Source organism: Eulemur rufifrons, chromosome 8 (assembly GCF_041146395.1).
Source record: "Eulemur rufifrons isolate Redbay chromosome 8, OSU_ERuf_1, whole genome shotgun sequence".
In the NCBI taxonomy this organism is placed as follows: Eukaryota; Metazoa; Chordata; class Mammalia; order Primates; family Lemuridae; genus Eulemur; species Eulemur rufifrons.
Window position 1 is genome coordinate 17,649,417 of NC_090990.1, and position 18,890 is coordinate 17,668,306.

General features: G+C 45.9%; 2 protein-coding genes across 5 annotated transcripts in view; both read left to right on the top strand.

The window, feature by feature from the left end:
- Positions 1 to 933: 933 nt before the first annotated feature.
- On the top strand, positions 934 to 13,114 carry LIN28A (lin-28 homolog A). Its single transcript, XM_069477503.1, has 4 exons — positions 934 to 964; positions 1,424 to 1,620; positions 12,110 to 12,294; positions 12,898 to 13,114. Exons 1-4 carry the CDS (start codon positions 934 to 936, stop codon positions 13,112 to 13,114), a joined length of 630 nt encoding a protein of 209 aa, XP_069333604.1.
- Positions 13,115 to 17,655: 4,541 nt separating this feature from the next.
- DHDDS (dehydrodolichyl diphosphate synthase subunit) overlaps positions 17,656 to 18,890 on the top strand; it is a 28,589-nt gene continuing 27,354 nt past the window's right edge. For 2 of the 4 annotated variants that reach the window (XM_069477506.1, XM_069477507.1), the window contains exons 1-2: positions 17,656 to 17,752; positions 18,190 to 18,304. In XM_069477506.1, coding sequence (XP_069333607.1) covers positions 18,242 to 18,304 — 63 coding nt within the window. In that variant the 5' untranslated portion in view covers positions 17,656 to 17,752; positions 18,190 to 18,241. The remainder of the gene's footprint in view (positions 17,753 to 18,189; positions 18,305 to 18,890) is intronic. The other 2 variants (XM_069477504.1, XM_069477505.1) reach the window with 1 other exon arrangement.

Below are 18,890 nucleotides of genomic sequence, written 5' to 3' on the forward strand. Positions count from 1 at the left end.
AGGTTCTTTACACTCTCTTCTCATTGGGGGAGATCCAGAAAAACTCTTGAGTCTGAAACTCTGGGAGGAAGAGACATTCAGTTGTAGGGAGAGGCAGACAGACCTTGAGAGGCAGCGCCCAGGTCAGGACCGATCAGCCCCGCTGGGTCTCCAGCCTCGCCCCTGCTCCCCCATCCAGGCTTCCTGGTGTCCAGAACTCCAGGTCTATCTAAGCACACCGGGGTGGGGGGTGAGAGCGGGTCAGCGCCAAGCAGCCGGGTCAGCTCAGTGGCCTGAGGGGGAAGGGAGGGGGAGGGGCGCTCAAGGGCTGGGGGAGGGGGAGGGCTCATCCATTTCTCCCTTGACAGGTGGTTTGTGTTTCTGATTGGCCAGCGCCGCCAGGCTCACACCTCCCTCCCCCAACTCTCTGGAATGTATAATTATCTGCGCGGGGGGTGGGGGTGGTGTGTGAGTGTGTGTGGGAGCAGTCACGTGCTTTTAAAACTACCCCCCATTTCCCCCACCTGTATCTGCTTTGGGGACCCCTACTGAGTCCTTAAAGTACAGGATCCCAAATTCCGGGGTCCCCGACTTTTCGGGCAGACGGCCTTCATCTCCAGATGTGTGTGTGGGGAGGGGGTGTCAAACCTCAAGGTTCTGAGAAGGGACACCCCAGAGGTGTCAGAGACAGGAGCGGTGGGGGAGGGCCCGAGCTGGAGCCTGAGGGAAAGGGAGGGGAGAGAAGAGAGGGGAGGGGAGGGGGCTGCCCGCGGGGGGTTGGGTCATTGTCTTTTAGAATTTGGGAGCCTTTGAAAAGCCGTGGGCCCTCCCACCGCTATTGTGCGGGGGAAGATGTAGCAGCCTCTTCTCCGAACCACCCCTTTGCCTCCGGACTTCTCTGGGGCCAGCAGCCGCCTGAGCAGGGGCCAGGGGCCACGGGCTCAGCCGACGACCATGGGCTCCGTGTCCAACCAGCAGTTTGCAGGTTCGAGCTCGGGAGTTAGCAGGGACACCTTAGGATGCAGGGGCGGCCAGGAGGTACATAGAAGGGAGATGGGGAAGTGACCCCTGGGCTGCCCGAAGGACTCCAAGTCAGTGCGGCCTCCCGCTTCCTGGGGCCCACTCTGGAGCAAGGAACCCTGGTGTCCCAGTGGCGTGCGCGCCGAGGCTACTAGGGCGGAGGTAGCGAAGAGGAGGGGCCTGTCCGGCAGTGTGTCCCCGGGAAACGTGTTGCGGGAAGAGGAGCAAAACTTTCGGGGCACCACTGGCCTAGGTGTAAGCTTGGGGAGCGCGGGAGGCAACCGGGACAGGTTTCTTTTCGCCGGCCGCTTGGTAGCTGCCCCCTCCTGGGTGTCCACCAGTGGGCTGGACACTCGGGTCTCCCTGGGAGGGCCCTCCGATGCTGTGGCCCCCCAGCTGAGTGCCCGGTCCTCCCTATCTCCAGGTGGCTGCGCCAAGGCGGCGGAGGAGGCGCCCGAGGAGGCGCCGGAGGACGCGGCCCGGGCTGCTGACGAGCCGCAGCTGCTACATGGTGCCGGCATCTGTAAGTGGTTCAACGTGCGCATGGGGTTCGGCTTCCTGTCCATGACCGCCCGCGCCGGGGTCGCGCTCGACCCCCCTGTGGACGTCTTTGTGCACCAGGTGAGACTGATTCCGGTAACTTTTCCGGGGAAAGGGCGTCTAGGAGCGCATATCCATGGTGGGAAGCCGGGCTCGGCTGTTGAATTGAGGATCCGGGCCTTCATTGTGCGTCCCCGTCTTTGCCGTGGCACCCCAATTCCGAGTCCCCGTTACTTAGGGCAGGAGTGGAAGGCAGCACCAATTATCAGCACCCCCCTCCCTGCCCCCTTCCTGGAACCCCTCTGGCTTACCACGTGTCTATTACCTCTTTCCCTAGGGAAGGGGGCAGGGGGCAGGGAGGTGACCCCATGTGGCAGAAACTAAGGTTGTATTGTGCTTGCCGGTGGGGGGAGGGCGAGCAACCCGGCCAGGGAAGCACATGCCGGGCCTCAACCGCCCCGAGCACCCAGCCCCTTTAACGTCTGAATGGAGCTCAGAGGGCGGGAGAGAGTGAGGGGAGCTGGTTACCGGACCCAAGGGAGGCAAAGCTGAGAAGTCAGCCGCATCCCCTTTTTAAGCAGACCTCACCCAGGTGGTCATACAAAACTCAGGCCTTGGGGCATGCGTAGGTTTGGCAGGTCCCTGAAGGATCCATCTGGGGGCCTGAAAGCCCTCCAGAGGCCTCCTTACGGTTCAGGACAGGGGCCTTTGCTGTCCAGTTCCTGTCCCAAGGGAAGCCCAAGGATCCCAGGCCTCACTTCCATTCTGGGCCAGGCTGAGAGGGAACGGGGTAGGTCACAATCCCAAGTTCTAAAGCAGGGCAGCACAGTGGGGGTTGAAATTCAGTGTCGCAGGGCAGGGGGTGGAGGAAGGCTGGCCTCTGGACCTATTCTCTTCAGCTTGGCATTTATGGCCCCAGACAGCCATTGATTGCTGTCCTAACATTCCTGGCCTCAAACAAGGAGCCAGAGACTTCAGGTCTCCCTCCTCCCAGGCTTCCCCTTCCTGAATATCCTAGAGGCATTCCGGTGGTCCTGGGCCACCAGCTACCCATAAAGACCTTGGAAAGGAAGTTGCTTGCAGCCTGCATCCCTTCCACTAGTGGAGGTTTGAGGCTGGGTTTGGAAAGCAGAAATTGCTAATCTCAGGCCCTGTAGGTTGACACCCAGGCCGGGCAGGGAGGGGTTACTTCGGGGAGGTTGGCTTTAGGAGGTGTGGGGGAGGGGAAAGGAGGATGTGGGGATTAAGGGTTGGAGCCTGAGGGATGGCATTCTGGGGGGGAGGGGTGGGGAAGGGAGATGCTGGGTGGACCGGTTGGAGGCAGCAAGGAAGTTTGTGAGCTTAGCCTTTAGTGAGGAAGTTGAGTGGAGTGAACAAGGGACACAGAGGATGCAGGGAGATAGGGACCCTTCAGTTACTGTTGGGGCCATGGGATTACTGGGCTACTTGAACATCTGCCCAGAGGATGAGGACCTGCAGCAGGATGCTTAGCTACCCCCTTGCAACACCCCGTTTCGACCCCCACATTAGAGAGTTTCAGACTGGTAGCTTGGCCCCCCTCCCTCTCATTTACATATGTGAATGATAACCCACAGGAAGTAATTGTGGGAGAAAGAAGGGAATTGGCCTCTTTAGATCTATTAAATCACTTTATTACAGGAACCAGCTTTGAATGGCCCTCCTCAGCGGGGTGGCAAGCCTCCCCCACTCTCCCATTTATCTGATCACAAAGAGATTAAAATCTTTCCTGGTCTGGAGACTGGACAGCTTCCCCAACTTTGGGAGCCTGGAATAAAAGAGTCAGATCCAACATTTTCTCATCTCCTGTCCAAAGGCTACCCAACAGGGAGGGGCTAAGAGGCAGGTATCCTCTCATGTTCTGGGGTTCCTTGGTGATATGTCAAGGAAGGTTCTTCTGAGCAAAGGGGAATTTGGGCCTCAGCAGGCTCAGTATTAGGATCCAGAGCAATGGGGAAATTACTGGGTGGTATATAGGAAAGCAGGCTTGGGCAGTGGAGCCCACACTTTGCTGTTTCAGATGGATTAGCTTGGAGATACTCTGGACTTTAGGGTCTTGGAATGTCCAGGGCCATAGAGTTGAATAAGTTATCAGGAAGGAACTGAGCTAGAGTAGAATCAAGAATCTGTCTCCCTAATCCCCAGTTCTCCCAACTCTAGTCAAAGACCACAATAATGGGTGGGAATTCCCTGAGCCTTTACCTAGTAGCTGTCTTTATGATAGCATGTTGCTGGGGCTTGGGTTGGTCCTGAAACCCCCACTTTAGCAGTAAGACTAGTGATTCCAGCCCCTGCACTTGAGAAAGTTGAAATAACTCTCTGGAAATCTAATGTTAGAGGAATTTACTGGACTCAGGATAATCTCTGAGAATTGTTTTCTGTGGGAAGAAAGTGTTCCTGAAGCAGAGAGTGGGTAAGAAATCTTTACCAAAACTTCCCATTCTTTGGCTACTAAAGTGTTGGGCACACTGGGGCCGGGGTGGGCTGGTGAGAAGGGCATTTGTCCCAAGATAGCATCTGCCAGGGGGAGGGGGTCAGGGAGCCCCCTTCCAAGGTTGGTTTATTACGGTCCCAACACCGTGTTACTGTTCTTAGGCTCCTTCCCAAATACTATATTATGCTGCCCAGGAGTAGATAAGTGGGAGAAAAAGCCCACACTTAGCCAAAAAACAAAACAAAACAAAATTCAAAAAAACCCAAAACATAAAACAGAAATTTCTAACAACCCTTTCACTTAGCCACAGGTCATTAGATCTAGAAATCTCTGCCTATCTCTGGGGTTAGGGGAATTTAAAAATCACAGTGGCAGGCGGCAAGCCCTTAAGTCAGGATTTCTCAACTTTGGTACTATTGACATATTTTAGGTTGTATAGCAACCTCCTAGAAGCCAGTTGCATCCCTCAGTTGTGACAACCAAAAATGTCTCCAGACATTTCTGAATGTCCCCTGGGAGGCAAAGTCACCCCTGCTGGAGAAATAGAATTATATAGGGAAAGCTGGAGCAAGAAAGAACTAAACTGTCAACTATTTTCCTGAGATTCACCAACAATTCTAACAACCCTATGGCCATTTTAAGAGTTTTGGTTTAACTCATGTTTCCTGTGGCTCAATTCTCAAACTCCCAAATGTTGTAGAAATTTGGAAATAAGAAAAATTTCCTGCTTTCCCCATAGTTCCTCAGAACCCAAATATGTTTAAATTGGCTTTCTGACTAAAATACTATATTAGGAGGCTTGGAGGCAAAAGAAAAGCACAAATTTGACCAAGGAGCCAAGTTGAGTTAAGAGAAAAGAATTTGAAATACTGAGACAGAAACTGCTGGAACTGCCCTGAAGCCATGTGGCCCTGCTTTTTCTGAAAGGGATGAGTGAGGAGCAGGTGGCAAGAGCAATGCCAGGGTGTAGGTTAGGTCTGTTGGGTTTAGGGGCTGGGGGATATATGGTGTCTTCCCCACCTGGTTTATAACATCACACCTCTCGTTTCCTCATGTCCAGTTATTGATGTACTTGTTGTACACCTTCCTAACGAACCTTCGAAGGGAGGAGCTTGGTAGTTAAGTCTTATTAGTTTTCCAGTATGCACCTGGCAGGCAGAAAGAATGAATGTGAAAAAGTAAGGGCATCTCAGGAGTACACACAGCAGTTTGGGATCGATGTCAGCAGAACTCTTCATCCAGAGAAGATCGGAGTTAGGGAGGGAGTGGTGTTAGCTGATGGCTGTTGTCTTTCTGGGCTGGCTAGAACAGGGCCTGGCACAATACGGCACCCTGAAAATTTGTGGAGTGAATGTCAACAGACCACAACTCTGAGCCCAGATAGGATCCTCTTGTTCTTAAGGGACTAGAAGCCACAAGTTGGGTGGCCATTCATTTGTTATTTCATTTCCATCTTAATGGGAAAAGGCAGCTTAAAAATAAATCACTTTGATTTTTCAGAAAGTTGGTAGAGAAGTATGATGGTTAACTAGAGGATTGTCAAATATTCTGGGGTCTTTGTAAGGACATATGCTTTCTAAACAATGTCTACAGTAAAGGCTGTGCCACTATCCCAAACAAAGTTTCAATATGGAAAGCTTCCTGCCATATGAGTGGTTTTCAGTGACATTCACCAGGGCAATGTAGTTTCTTGAACATTCCTAATCAAACAATCACACTCCCCACCCTACTGGAATTCATGTTTTTTTGTTTTTTTTTTTTTCTTTTTTGGTTTTACCTAGTTTTCCCTAGGTAAAACTACTCCCTTATTTCTGCAGGCATGAACAGCGATTACTAGCCTAGTAGTCAGTCTGGGAAGGAGTTGGAGAAGGAGAAAACTTTCAAGAATAGTTTATAATTGGTACGGACTTATTTAACGTGATCTCAGCTTCAAATAGGAAACTGAAATCCAAGGACAGAAATTGGCTTTTCTCAACAGTAAAGTACAAGAATTGGGTTTCTGGCCTAAAACCCTAGAAACCTCTCATTCTTATCCCTGATCTAATGCAGGTGGGCCGGTGGGTGGGGGTGGGGGTGGGGCAGGAGGAAAGCACGCAAGATGAGGATGACAAGATGACTGCCCTAAGGAGCTGTGGAGATAAATCCACCTGAACACTTGTGTTCACAGTTCAGAACCAGGTAGCTCCTCCGTCCCTTCTGGTGCAGGCGCCTTTGGCTTGCCTGTGTGCACAGGCTGAGCAGCGCCATCTGGTGGAGAAGTCCGGGTAGGCGCTATTGGGCCTGGCTGTGGTTGAGCCCAGGCGACTGGGAGTTGGCCGCCTACAGCCTTGAGTTCTGGACATCCTCTTCCCACCCTCTTTGACACACATCATCCAATAACCGCTTCTGGGAGAACCGGTTGGTTTCCTGACCTCTACCAAATCCCACCTCCAGGAATGGAGCTCACCACAGGACTGAGTCATTAAAATTACATTCATCTGCTTCCTTTTACTTTTTAAACGCGTCTACTAGAAAGTTTTTAAATTCTCTATGCGGCTCGCATCATATTGGATCACACGAGCTGTAGAGTCAGGCCAGTTGCAATCAGCCTAGCTCTTGCCTTTCACTGTGACTTTAATCCAAATGCTTATTAACTCCTCAGCCTCCATGTCCTCCAGCTGTAACAAGGGAGCCATAAAACAGCGACTGCATGGGTTTGATATGAGGGTTAAATGAGTTACAACATGTAGAGTGCTTACAACACAGCTTAGCCTATAGTAAGCATCAACTCCTAAGTTAATTCGGATAGTAGAGAACTTAGATTATTCAACAAATGTTTGTGCACTGCCAGGAACCTGGAACTGAGGGTAGAGACATGCACGAGATAATTGGGAGATAATCCAGAGCGGGAAGGGCCCTGGTGTTGCAGAAGAGCAGAGAACCTCAGGTTTGATCCCCACAACCTGAGCAAGTACCCTGAAATTCTGACTCTTGGCCACTTGTGTAGAAAGGAGGAATGTGATTAAAATGAATAGTGTTAAGAACTGGAGGCACTTAATGAAAACTGTCAATCGGTACACAGGAAAAAGAAAAAAAAAACTGGAGGGGACCTGATTACCATCAAGTCTGATGTCCAAATTTGACAAAAGATTTTTACCAAAGAACCAGAGACTCCGATTTTCTTGGGGCAAGTCGTAAGTTCCCGAGTGATTTTTTTTTTTTTTTTTTTAACTTCACCACATTTCCTAAGTGACCCCTAAAGTCCGCTCTATCTCTAAGCCTAACAAAGACATAAGTTGATACTGGGATGGGGTACTTGATGTGGGGAGTGGGAGAGTAGGCAATTAATTAGTAAGGTATTAAGAAGGGACCAGAAGGCCTAAGTGCTTGAACTGGAGAGATTCTTTCCCTGCCATCAAAAAGAAAAGAAAAAGAAATGCTTTCTGCAACTGTGGGCCCACGTAGGCTGCCCACCCTCCTGACATAAACAAATCATGAAAGGAAGATGGGCATCCTGTCTCCTCTTCCCCTTTAAAATAATTTATCTAAATAAATAATTGAAGTTTGGACTGAAGGCCCCCGAGGGAAGGGGGTCCTGTCCACTTCCATCCGTGAAGTATGGGGTGGGCAAGCCAGAGGGAAGTGAAGGTGACTGCTGGAGGTGACTTTGGCAAACCCAGCAAGACTGACTGGGGAATGGGGAAAGAAGGTGGTGGCTCTATATCTAGTTCTTTCACCGTGACCATAACCCCAGCATGGAAGAGAGGAAGGAAGAAACTGTTGAATGTAGGGGGAGGGAGAGGGGGCTGCAAGGGGGATCTGCAGCCTTGGAACTCCAGGAATCTGACCACCAGAACCAACCAGTGTCAACTCTTTGTTTCCTGGGGCTGGGCTCTATTGGGGGAGCTCAGGCCATGCCCCTCCCCCCAAAGCCTTTTCTTTTTGGAGGGGATGGGGAGAGGGGCGGGGCCCTGCTTTGTGTGTGGTTGGGGGTGGAGTGGGGGTGGTACAGGAATTTCAGGCTCTTTTCAGATGCTGGCCCTGGGAGGCTGGCTCTGTGGGGCTGCACGCTGATTACCTATCTGATAAGAGAGGAATTCAAACTATGTGTTTTAGAAAGGGGTGGGGGAGGGTGGCCCCCCCAGCCACCCCTGGAGACCACCAGTTTAAACCTTGGCCAGCCGGTTATGTTGAGGTGCCTGCAGGGGTTTTTGTTTTTTTGACTCTTTAAAAGTCTTAAATAGACATCAGATCCTCCAGTGGTGGCATGACCTGAGAGGACTGGTCAATTTCATGTTGCACATGAAATTGCAGTATTTATATTATCCAATTTATATTATCCTCTTGTTCTCAAAATAAGCCTATGAAGTGAAGTGCCCATGGAGGAATGTATTCCTCTCCAGTAAACTGGAGCTCAGAGAGGGGATATTTTTCTGAGTTCTACAGCTGGTGAGTGATAAAACTAGAGTCTCTTGGCACTTGGTTCTCACTATTACCCCGCCCTGATCCAGTCTGAAGAGGTTGATAATTGCCACTGGCTGAGGATTTATGTGTGGCAGGCGAAGTGTTAACTACTTTTCATGCATTAAACCTCACAGCACCACCATAAAATTAGTATTTACTCCATTTTATAGATGATTAAAGAAGAGAGGGAACAGGCCCTCAAACTCAACCCTTGTTCTTAACCACTTACCTGCTGAATCCCAGCTAGAATTGGGAGTGTCCCAGCCTAAGAGCCAACATGGCAAAGGGATGAAGCTAGAATTGCCTGGGTCAACAAGGCTCTTGGTCTGGCTCCTCCACTACCCCTCAACTCACTGACCTCTCCTGTTTCTTGTTCCAGCTCAATAAGAGACAAGTCAAATCTTACTTTAAATTCAGGGTGGTTACTGTGCAACTGGGAGGAGCAAAGTTTTCTCACTGTGTTGCCCAGGCTGGATTAAAACTCCTGGACTCCAGTGATCTTCTCACCTTAGCCTCCGATGTAGCTGGAATTGCAGGCATGACCCAACCTACAGTGTTTTTTATTTCCTGCTTTAATGATCTACCCCTTTCCCCACAACAAGTTGGGGCATATTGGGGGAGGGGCGTGGGGCAATCACATCCCTGCATGTTCCTGTGGACATAAAAACAAGTGAAAGGATCCTATTTCTATGATAGGACAGCTACAAATGATAGTAACACATGAAGTATTTACTGAACACTTGATCTTTCCATGCCCACATAATCTTCATTAGACCCTCTTAGGTTGATAGGTACTGTTTTCCCGTTCTCTGAAGGATCTGAGCCCCAGAGGTGTGTGGCTGACCAAGACCACACAGCCAGTAATTGGTAGAACCAGCATTTCATGAACCAGGATATGTCTGGCTTCAGAGCCTGTGTGCTTAACCAGTTACCTAAAATGGAAGTTTTGTCTTTTGCAATGCCATCTTAATTAAGACAAAAATTAAAATGATTGAGGAACTTGCAGGTCCCATCTTGCTAAAGAAAATGTTTAAGTCCCAGTTTGAAATATTCATCCCCTCTTCAATATTAATACTACTTATTCATGTTCTCTTGGGCCAGGACTAGGTAGATGCACAGTGATACCTTTTACTTCTCTGAACACCATTTTCTATGTTGACTACTCCTTGTTGACATATTAGACACACTCTTTGGTGTTTTACTGTAATATGATAGATGAAGCTATAATGAAGTCTACTCTGGGTAGGGTTTGAGATGCTGTCATCTCCACTGATGTGTTGGTGGTGCAGCAAGTAGCGTTGTAGAATGATCTTGGAGCTTTATATTGGGATTATGGATTCTTCCGACCCTGGTTTTGCTACTCAAGGAGCTGTATGAATAACTCCTTTTTTTGAAGGCTGCCAGGCTCTTTGTTAACTGCTTTATAAATGTCAATGTTTTTGAAGTTTGGTACAAACATGCAGTGTTTTAATAGGATTATCCATACGTATTGTTCTAAATCTTGTTTTTTTCCCCTTAGCAATATTGTCTGGTCATCTTTCTAAGTTGAATGATTTAAAATCTACCTCCTTGTTCACTAATTCATCCAAGAATATGCTAGGCCTTATTTTTATTACCAAAATGTGGCAGTGAACAAACCAGAGACTTTACGTTGTGTTTAATGACTGCATGATATTCATTGTTATATCTGTATCATATTTAATTCAACCATTCCCCTCCAAATAAATTATTTCCAGTTTTTTTAAACCAACAATGAGAGTAAATATAGGTGTCATGCTAAGTCTTCCTACAAATTACCTACTTATATTCTGTTATATAATTCTTCTTAATGATTTCTAGTTTTTTATAGTTTTATCAGTGTGATTATCTGTCTTTTGACTTTTTATAGTTTTCTCAACAGTTAGATATTTAATTCCTCTTTAGTGTATTTTGCATATGTATAACATAAAATGCAGGAATCTGACTTCATTTCCAAGTGGATAATTTCCTTAGCAGCATTTATTGAAGTGTTTTCCTCACCTATTAATTTCTCCATATATTCTTGGATCTCTTAGTGACTTTGCATTTTATTCCCCTGATCTATTTGCTTGGCTTATACTGTCTTTATCCTTCAACTTTCATTAGCATTATTTTGATACAATTTCAAATTTAGTAAAAGCTTGCGTGAATAGTATAAAACCTCCCATGTAACCTGTACCCAGATTCATCAGTTCTTAACATTTTGTCCCATTTGCTTTATCATTCCCTTTATCTCTGTACAGATAGTTTCATTCTTTTTTTGTTGTTAACCATAAGTTGTAAGCATTAAACACCTTTATTCATAACTATTTCAGTATTTCCTAAGAACATTGTCTTATATAATTTTAGTACAATGATCATAATCGAAAAAGTTAGCATTGATACCTTTATCTATATCTTATATGCAAATTTTGTCAATTCTCCTATTTTTTTTCCTGTTCCAGGATCCATTCCAGAATCTTGCATTGCATTTAACTGTTCAGTTCTTCAGGCTTTGTCTGTCTATGACCTCAGCTTTTTGAAGTCTTGTTTTGTAAAATGTACCTCAGTTTGGGTTTATCTGGTGTTTCCTCAAGGTTAGATTCAAGGTGGGCATTTTTAAAGACATACATCCTTGATGTAGCATATCAGGAGATATGTATGTTCCATTTTAAGCAATGCTAAACTTGAAGAACTTGGCTAGGGTGCTATCTGCCAGTTCAGTTCTCCCCACTGTAAACTTGCTGTTTTTCCCTTTGTAATTGCGAAACTGCTGATTATTTCTGATTAAAGTAAATTGTAATATCTGGTACTCTTGGCAATTTATGTTTTCCCATGAACTTTATTTATTTATTTATTTGAGATGGGATCTTGCTATGTTGCCCATGCTGGTCTCAAGTGATCCTGGGTTCAAGTGATCTTCCTGCCTCAGCCTCCCAGAGTGCTGAGACCATGGGTGTGAGCCACCGTGCCTGGCCTCCTATAACCTTTAGAATCACTAAATCTTCCAATCTAAGATGATGGTGTGGTATTTTTTTTTTTTCAGATCCTATTTTATATCCTTTAATACAATTTCCATTTCCCCCCCAATATAGGCTTTTTACCTTGTTAAATTTATTCCAAGTTTTTTAAAATGAGTTTTGCTGTTATGATTATTCCTTAAATTGTTGAATATCTTGAGTTTTTTTTTTTTTTTTTAGTAGGTATAAGTAAAGTATACAATATGACTTTGATATAAAAATACTGCCTAATTTTATATTTTTTTCCAGTATTCTACTTATTTGGTCTTTTGATGATACAAAAACTGAGTCATTATATGAAAACATAATGGGTAAGCACTTTATAGTGTTGCCCTTTATATTTTGTAATTTCATATTTGATTTCTCACAATGGTTATATTTAGAAATTTTCCTTCTGTTCTATTTTATTTGAAACTTTAAATCTGACTAGCTGCAAAAAATGTTATGGCATCTGCCTATATAATCATAATCTTTGTTAATGTAATATAGATTTTTTTTTTTTTGTTCTTCATTATGGTGACTGAGTTACTGATAAAATTGGAATGCTACCACATTTGGTCTTCCGGCCTTACAGGAATAGGTGTGTGCTTTTTTGTTATTGGTTTTTGGTGCAATAATGGGAACTAATGTTGAAATTGACCACATTTCCCTTCACCAGAGTAAGCTGCACATGGAGGGCTTCCGGAGCCTGAAGGAGGGTGAGGCAGTTGAGTTCACCTTTAAGAAGTCTGCCAAGGGCCTGGAATCTATCCGAGTCACTGGACCTGGTGGGGTGTTCTGTATTGGGAGTGAGAGGCGGCCAAAGGGGAAGAACATGCAGAAGCGCAGATCAAAAGGAGACAGGTATGGATTGGAAGGCAGCTTCTGTAGGTCGCTATGGATGTGCTCAGGTTGGGGAGAGCCCTCCCCATCTTGTCATTTGTTAGGCCGGGTTGCCAAAGGTGAAGCGAAGCTTGTGATTCCTGACAACCTCTGGATGGTTGAGGTGTGGGCAAGGGCAATGTGTGCGGAAGGCACTGGGGATGACTTAGCTCTTCTAGTTGGGACACATAGTTTTGCTCTGTAAGCTCTAGCCTCTATTGTTAATTGAAGTTAGTGACACTAAGGAGATTGGCTTCTTTAATTTCTTTTTTATTAAGGGTATAGTATTAATAGAATCTCACCTGTCCCCAAAGTTGAAATTCCCACTTGGGGTCAATGACTTTTATTCTTGGTATCTTAGTCTTTTCAAGTTGACATGAATCTGAAGAGATCATCTGGACAATTAGATTTGGAAAGTATTTAGAGATCAGCTAGTTAAGTGGGGATTCTGGTCTCCAGGAAGGGAAATGAGTTTGGTGACACATCTGGACCAGAGCCCAGGTAGCCCAGGTGTCCTCACTCAAGGGAAGTGTCTGACCTCTTCCTGCTTCTTTCTCTCACCTTTACCATCTTGCTTTGTACTAGGTGCTACAACTGTGGAGGTCTAGACCATCATGCTAAGGAGTGCAAGCTGCCACCCCAGCCCAAGAAGTGCCACTTCTGCCAGAGCATCAGCCACATGGTAGCCTCGTGTCCCCTGAAGGCCCAGCAGGCCCCTAGCGCACAGGGAAAGCCAGCCTACTTTCGGGAGGAAGAAGAAGAGATCCACAGCCCTGCCCTGCTCCCGGAGGCCCAGAATTGAGCCACAGTGGGCGGGGGCTATTCTTTTGCTATCAGGAAGTTTCAATGAGCAGGCAAAGTGGAGAAAGTGGGGATAGGGTGGGTTGGGGGTGGTTGGCACTGCCATGTATCTCAGGCCGGGTTCACGGCATCACCCCTTCTTCCCTCTTGGTGGGGGGAAAGGGTGAAGCAAAGGAACCCTACCCATCCATGCTCTATCCACATGCAAGGGAGGGCTTTAGGGGGAAATCACCCTAGAACCTGAATGCTTTATCTGAGACTCCATCCCCAGAATCTCTAGCTTTTGAAAGTGGCCTGGATAGGAAGTTGTTTTCCTTTTAAAGAAGGATATGTAATAATATAATGCCCATGCCAGAGTGAAACAATTAAGTACAAGACCAGATTAATGGACCCCACCCACAAGCCACTACATTCTGTGGGAGGGAATCTCTCAGGAGTAAGGCAGGGTTTTTTTCCCACATCTTGTATTCTCATACCCATTCTTGAGATAGGGTGCTGGGAACTGTCCCAAGCAATGGGTAGTGATGACAGGCAAAAAGGGTGGTTGGGGGAACAGCTGCAGACCTGCTGCTCCTAAGCTCACTCCCACCCCATTCTGGGCCAATGTGATTTTATTTATTTGCTCCCTTGGATAACTGCACCTTGGGTCCCACTTTCCCCAGGATGCCAACTGCACTAGCTGTGTGCGAATGACGTATCTTGTGCATTTTAACTTTTTTTTCTTAATATAAATATTCTGGTTTTGTATTTTTGTATAGTTTAATCTAAGGCCCTCATTCCTGCACTGTGTTCTCAGGTACATGAGCAATCTCAGGGATAAGTTCGGCAGCATCTCCAGGTCTGCACAGCAGGAATGTTTTTTGTTGTTTTTATCACCATAGAGAGCAACTATTTGGAGTGCATAGCCTATTGAACTACCTCATTTTTGCCAATTAGAGCTGTCTTTTCTGCCATAGTGTCTACTTGAAACCCCTTCCACCTTGAATATGTTTCATGGGAGACTAGGTTCTAACTGGGTTGTCCCATGACTTGATCGCCTTCTACTGAAAGATTAGAAATTAGTCCAAACAAGAAAAGGTGCTGCAGAGAGGTTAGGAGAGGCTGGGCCAGGTGAAAGGCCCAAAGAGGAAGCCACGGTTAGGGGAGGGTTGTCTAATCCTAGGGTACAGGACATGCTTTACATACCCAATCCATCCTTCACTGGCTTAGGCTAGGCCTATTTATGCACAACAGGGTGTATGTGTGTTTTTGTAAAAACTGTGAGTTAATAAGGATAAGTTTTAAGACCAATACCCCTGTACTCATCCTATGCTGTTGAGGGATGGATATATGAATTGAGGACAAAAATCCTTAACCTTTCAAATTTCTTAGGTTCCAAGGAGACCCATAAAGGAAGGCCTTTTGTGGTGCCCAGAGCCAGTGTCCTGCCCTGCTGCAGTAGTCATTAATAGTGTCATGGTAGCTGACGGAGCAAAAGGGGGTTTCGTTTACATGCTGTGAGATCACCGCAAACCTACCTCACTGTGTTGAAACGGGACAAATGCAATAGAATGCATTGGGTGGTGTGTGTCTGATCCTGGGTTCTTGTCTCCCCTAAATGCTGCCCCCCTCTAGTTATTGTATTTGTCTGGGCTTTGTAGGACTTTACTGAGTTGGTGATTGCTAGGTGGCCTAGTTTGTGTAAATATATAATGTGTTGGCTTTCATGTTCTTTTGGGGTTTTATTGTTTACAAACTTCTTTTTGTATTGAGAGAAAAATAGCCAAAGCATCTTTGACAGAAGGTTCTGCACCAGGCAAAAGGATCTGAAACATTAGCTTGGGGAGGCCCTCTTCTTGAAGTGGGGATCTTGAACACCAACCTTTTTCTTTTGTGTTCCCCTTCCCCTGTTTCCTATTTTCCACAGATCTTCTGTCCTAAAAACTTGTCTCCTACCCTACCCTCTTTCCCATCCCCCCCAAAAGAAAACCTACACACCCACACACATAATGCATTGAATTCTTGGGATAGCTTCACAATTCTTCAATGATTTATGCAAAAATCCTTAAGAAGCTAGGAACCCTCCATCCCTTGTTCCCAACCTCTTAAGCCAAGACCATTTCTTGATGGTGATTCATGCCAAACACTTGAAACACTGCTGTATTTTGGGTGGATCAAACCTACTTAATCTGTAATCTGAAAGTAGAGAGATGCAATTGGGAGCCTTCCATGTAGAAAGTGGGGGCAGGAGACCAAGAAAAGGATTATGAATGTATATCCAAGTCACTCAGGAACTTTTATTATACAGGTGCAAGAAACTTATGTCAAAGTGGCCACAAGATTGTTTAATAGGAGACGGACGAATGTAACTCCATGTTTACTGCTAGAAACCAAAGCTTTGTGTGAAATCTTGAATTTATGGGGAGGGAGGTAGGGTAGGAAAGTCTATGCTTGTCTGTTCTTTTCCTGATCCCTTCCCCTCATTCCTGAACTGCAGGAGACTGAGCCCCCTTGGGCTTTGGTGACCCCATCCTGGGGTATGTTTATTTGATGGTTGATTTTGCTGTACTGGGTACTTCCTTTCCCATTTTCTAATCATTTTGTAGCACACATGCTGACTCTTTTCCCTTCCTTTCTACTTTCCCTGGGAAAATACAATGAATAAATAAAGACTTATTGGTACTGAAACTGCCTTCTCCCTGTCATGCTTTTTCTCCTCCCATAGTTCCCACCTTCCTGGATCAGGACTCAGAAGTCACAGAAGAACCATTAAGTTTTCCTGTTTTGCCACTTTGTTAGGAGTGAATCTCTGAAATTTCAGTCCTCTTAGTACCTCATTACAGTGGATTTTTGTTTCTAGTTAAGGCCTCTTGTCCTTTCCTTAGAAGCTGCCACATTCAAGAGGGGATTAGGGGTTTGGCATGCATAAGAATGGGGTTGCCTGTGCCACTGGCTGGGATGAAAGGATGGGGCCATGGCTTGGGGCATGAGACCCTAATAATACTTTGTCCCCTACTCCTCAAAGCCCTTTACAAATCTTAATTAATTAACCCCTTGCAGCACCCCAAGGAGATAAATTTGTATGTGGAACTGGGGAAATTGAGGCCAGAAAAGATTCACTGACTAGCTATAAATGCAACGGTTTCTTTGAGCCAAAGTTTGTCAGCCTTCTAATGAACATTGAATTTTTAAAATATCTATTTCCCCCTAAGGGAAAGAAGATTTTAAAAGGAAAAAAAAAAAACTTGATTGGAGACAAACCAAGTATTAACAAAAAATGCAAGGAAACAGGGAACCTGTTTTAAATCCTAAAGTCTGGCAACATTATCAAAGCAAGGTTAGAAGTTTCATATGTTCACTCCAGGGACTTTAGCCCCTTAACTAACAACTGTACCAAAATTCAAGGCATCAGTAGTCTTCCTGAAAAATTGAAATAACATGCTGAAATTTACTCTGGTTGCAAAGCAGGAAGGATGGAAAAGCTTGAGACAATATATTCATATCTACTCATTTCCAGGTCTTTCTCTGAAACTTTTCACCAGAAAGAGTGGAAGACACATCATGAATTAGGGATCACTAGTGCAACATCTCTTGCCTCATTTTTTTTATGAGACTGGGTTTATGCAAAGTCAGATATTATAAGAAGCTTCTTTGAAAATTGTGAAATTCTATTTTACTCAAAAGATTCAGATCCAAGTTGTTTTATACTTGAAAGAAATACTGGTCAGATTAGAATCTGAAAGTTTTTTTTTTCCTGCTTCTTTCAATTTTGAGAAAATTAAACTATCAATTTCTTTTGTAAGTTAGTGCCTAAAATCCCACCGATACTAAGGTTTGGTACAGAGCGAAAGACCTTGGTTTTTCTACCAGGGCTAATTGACGGCCTTTCTGGTATTTTAGAAGTCATTCTGATGGCAGAGCTCTTTCAGGCCTTACCCCTTTCTTTGCCTTCGTTTGGGTAGGTCTTGGGAATCCGCAAATCCTAAAACACGGTGCCTTAAATCTCTTAAGTCGGTACCAGATGGATTGATATTCAGTCCATCTATAGGATTGGCAAGGGCTAGGAATTTCTTCCCAAACAATAAAATCCACTAAATAAAACACGAACCAGTAAAAATATAATTTTTAAGATTATATTGTACCAGGGCTCTAATAAAGTCCATCCTGCAAGACACTGCCTTACAGCAGTCCTAAACGACCATGAGCGGCCGAGAAGCCCCTCAATTTCTGAAGTGGGGCTCCCTTAATTCTTGCCTTCTTTCTGTAAGTCTACTGACTCCTCTTCCCATGCTGGGCTCTGCCCCGCCTTCCCCAGCAGGGTCCCGAGCACGTGGCCTAGAGCCCGGCGGCCTGCCCCGCTCGGTCACGTGAGCATGGCGTCCGGTTCTTCCCTTGCCGCGCGGGAGCGCGCGAACTGCGGCCCAAGGGCGCCCGCGCCGCTGCCCCGCCCCCTGGCCCGCGGGCCGGGCCCCTCCCACCAGGTGCCGGGAGAGGGCGTGCCCAGCGCCCAAAGATGACGTGTTCTTCTAGCGCCACGTCGTGAGGAAGTGTTGGCCCGCTGGAGCAGTTGGGACTCATACAGCCGAATCAGGTGCTGGTGGACTGAAGGGGTGAGCGAGAGGAGAGAGGGGTGACCCAGCGGGAGGCGGCTGCGGCAAAGGTAAGGAGAGAGCTGAGGAATAGATAGTTAGGAGATCTCTGAGGTATGCGGTAGCAGGCAGGGCTGCGATAACTGAAGGGCTTAGTAACTGAGAGCACAGAGTGGGGAACGGCTTGGGGGAAGATGCGGAAAATGATCAAGATGCGGGCACCATGATGTGGCAGGAAGCCGACTTAGATGTCCAGAAGTCAGTGCAGATACTGAGGAAAAAGGAATGAGAGCAGGCCCATGAAGCCAGGAGAACCAAGAAAAAGCTTCTGCCCCTAAAGGTCATATAGGCTTTTACAACTCTAGGTGGTGAAGAATTTAGAGGCTTAGTCCAGGGTCTTTGGATTTTAACGCTGGCTGCTCTCCACAGTCCAGTCAAATCCACAGAAGTCATCTGTAGCTGTTTGCAAGCCCTGGTGACTTCTTGTTCTCTTTCTTGTTTATCCAAGGTTACCTGGCTCCTGTCTTGTTCCGTGGTGATCTTCTGATTGAGCAAGAACTATGTCATGGATCAAGGAAGGAGAGCTGTCACTTTGGGAACGTTTCTGTGCCAACATTATAAAGGTGAGCAGTGACCCAGAGCACTACTTGGCTTTCTGGTCGGTTGGGTAATTTTGTGTCAAAATCTGTTGTTAAATTTGAGCAAGTCATGATGTTTAGTGGAATTTCACAAGAGAATCAAAGTGTCTTAGTATTGTAAGGTAACTTCCAGGTCTACATTTCTGGTAGATTATCGTTCTAACTCTAACATTTTCAGAAAGCCCAGGCCTACCAATATCATTAGGCAGCATAGATTGTTAAACTTTCCTTATAGAGAATTAAAATTTGTTTCCCTGGAACTTTGAGCCATTGTTCCTAGTACTGTACTCCGGATTTAGATAGAATAATTAATCTTTCTGTGATCTGGCAGGAGAGCAAAAGGTAAGAATTTGGCTTCTGGATGCAGACAAACATGGGTGAAGGTCCTAACCTATTATTTATTAACTATGTGATTTTAACAACTGTAGACTTGTTATGAGAATTAAATAAAACATACATATAAAGCTCTTAGCACAACATCTGTCTAGTAGTTCTTAATTACTACTGTTATTGGGGTTGTCTTTCAGCCATTTGAATACTATGATCACTCCCTTTCCTACACCCCTCTTGC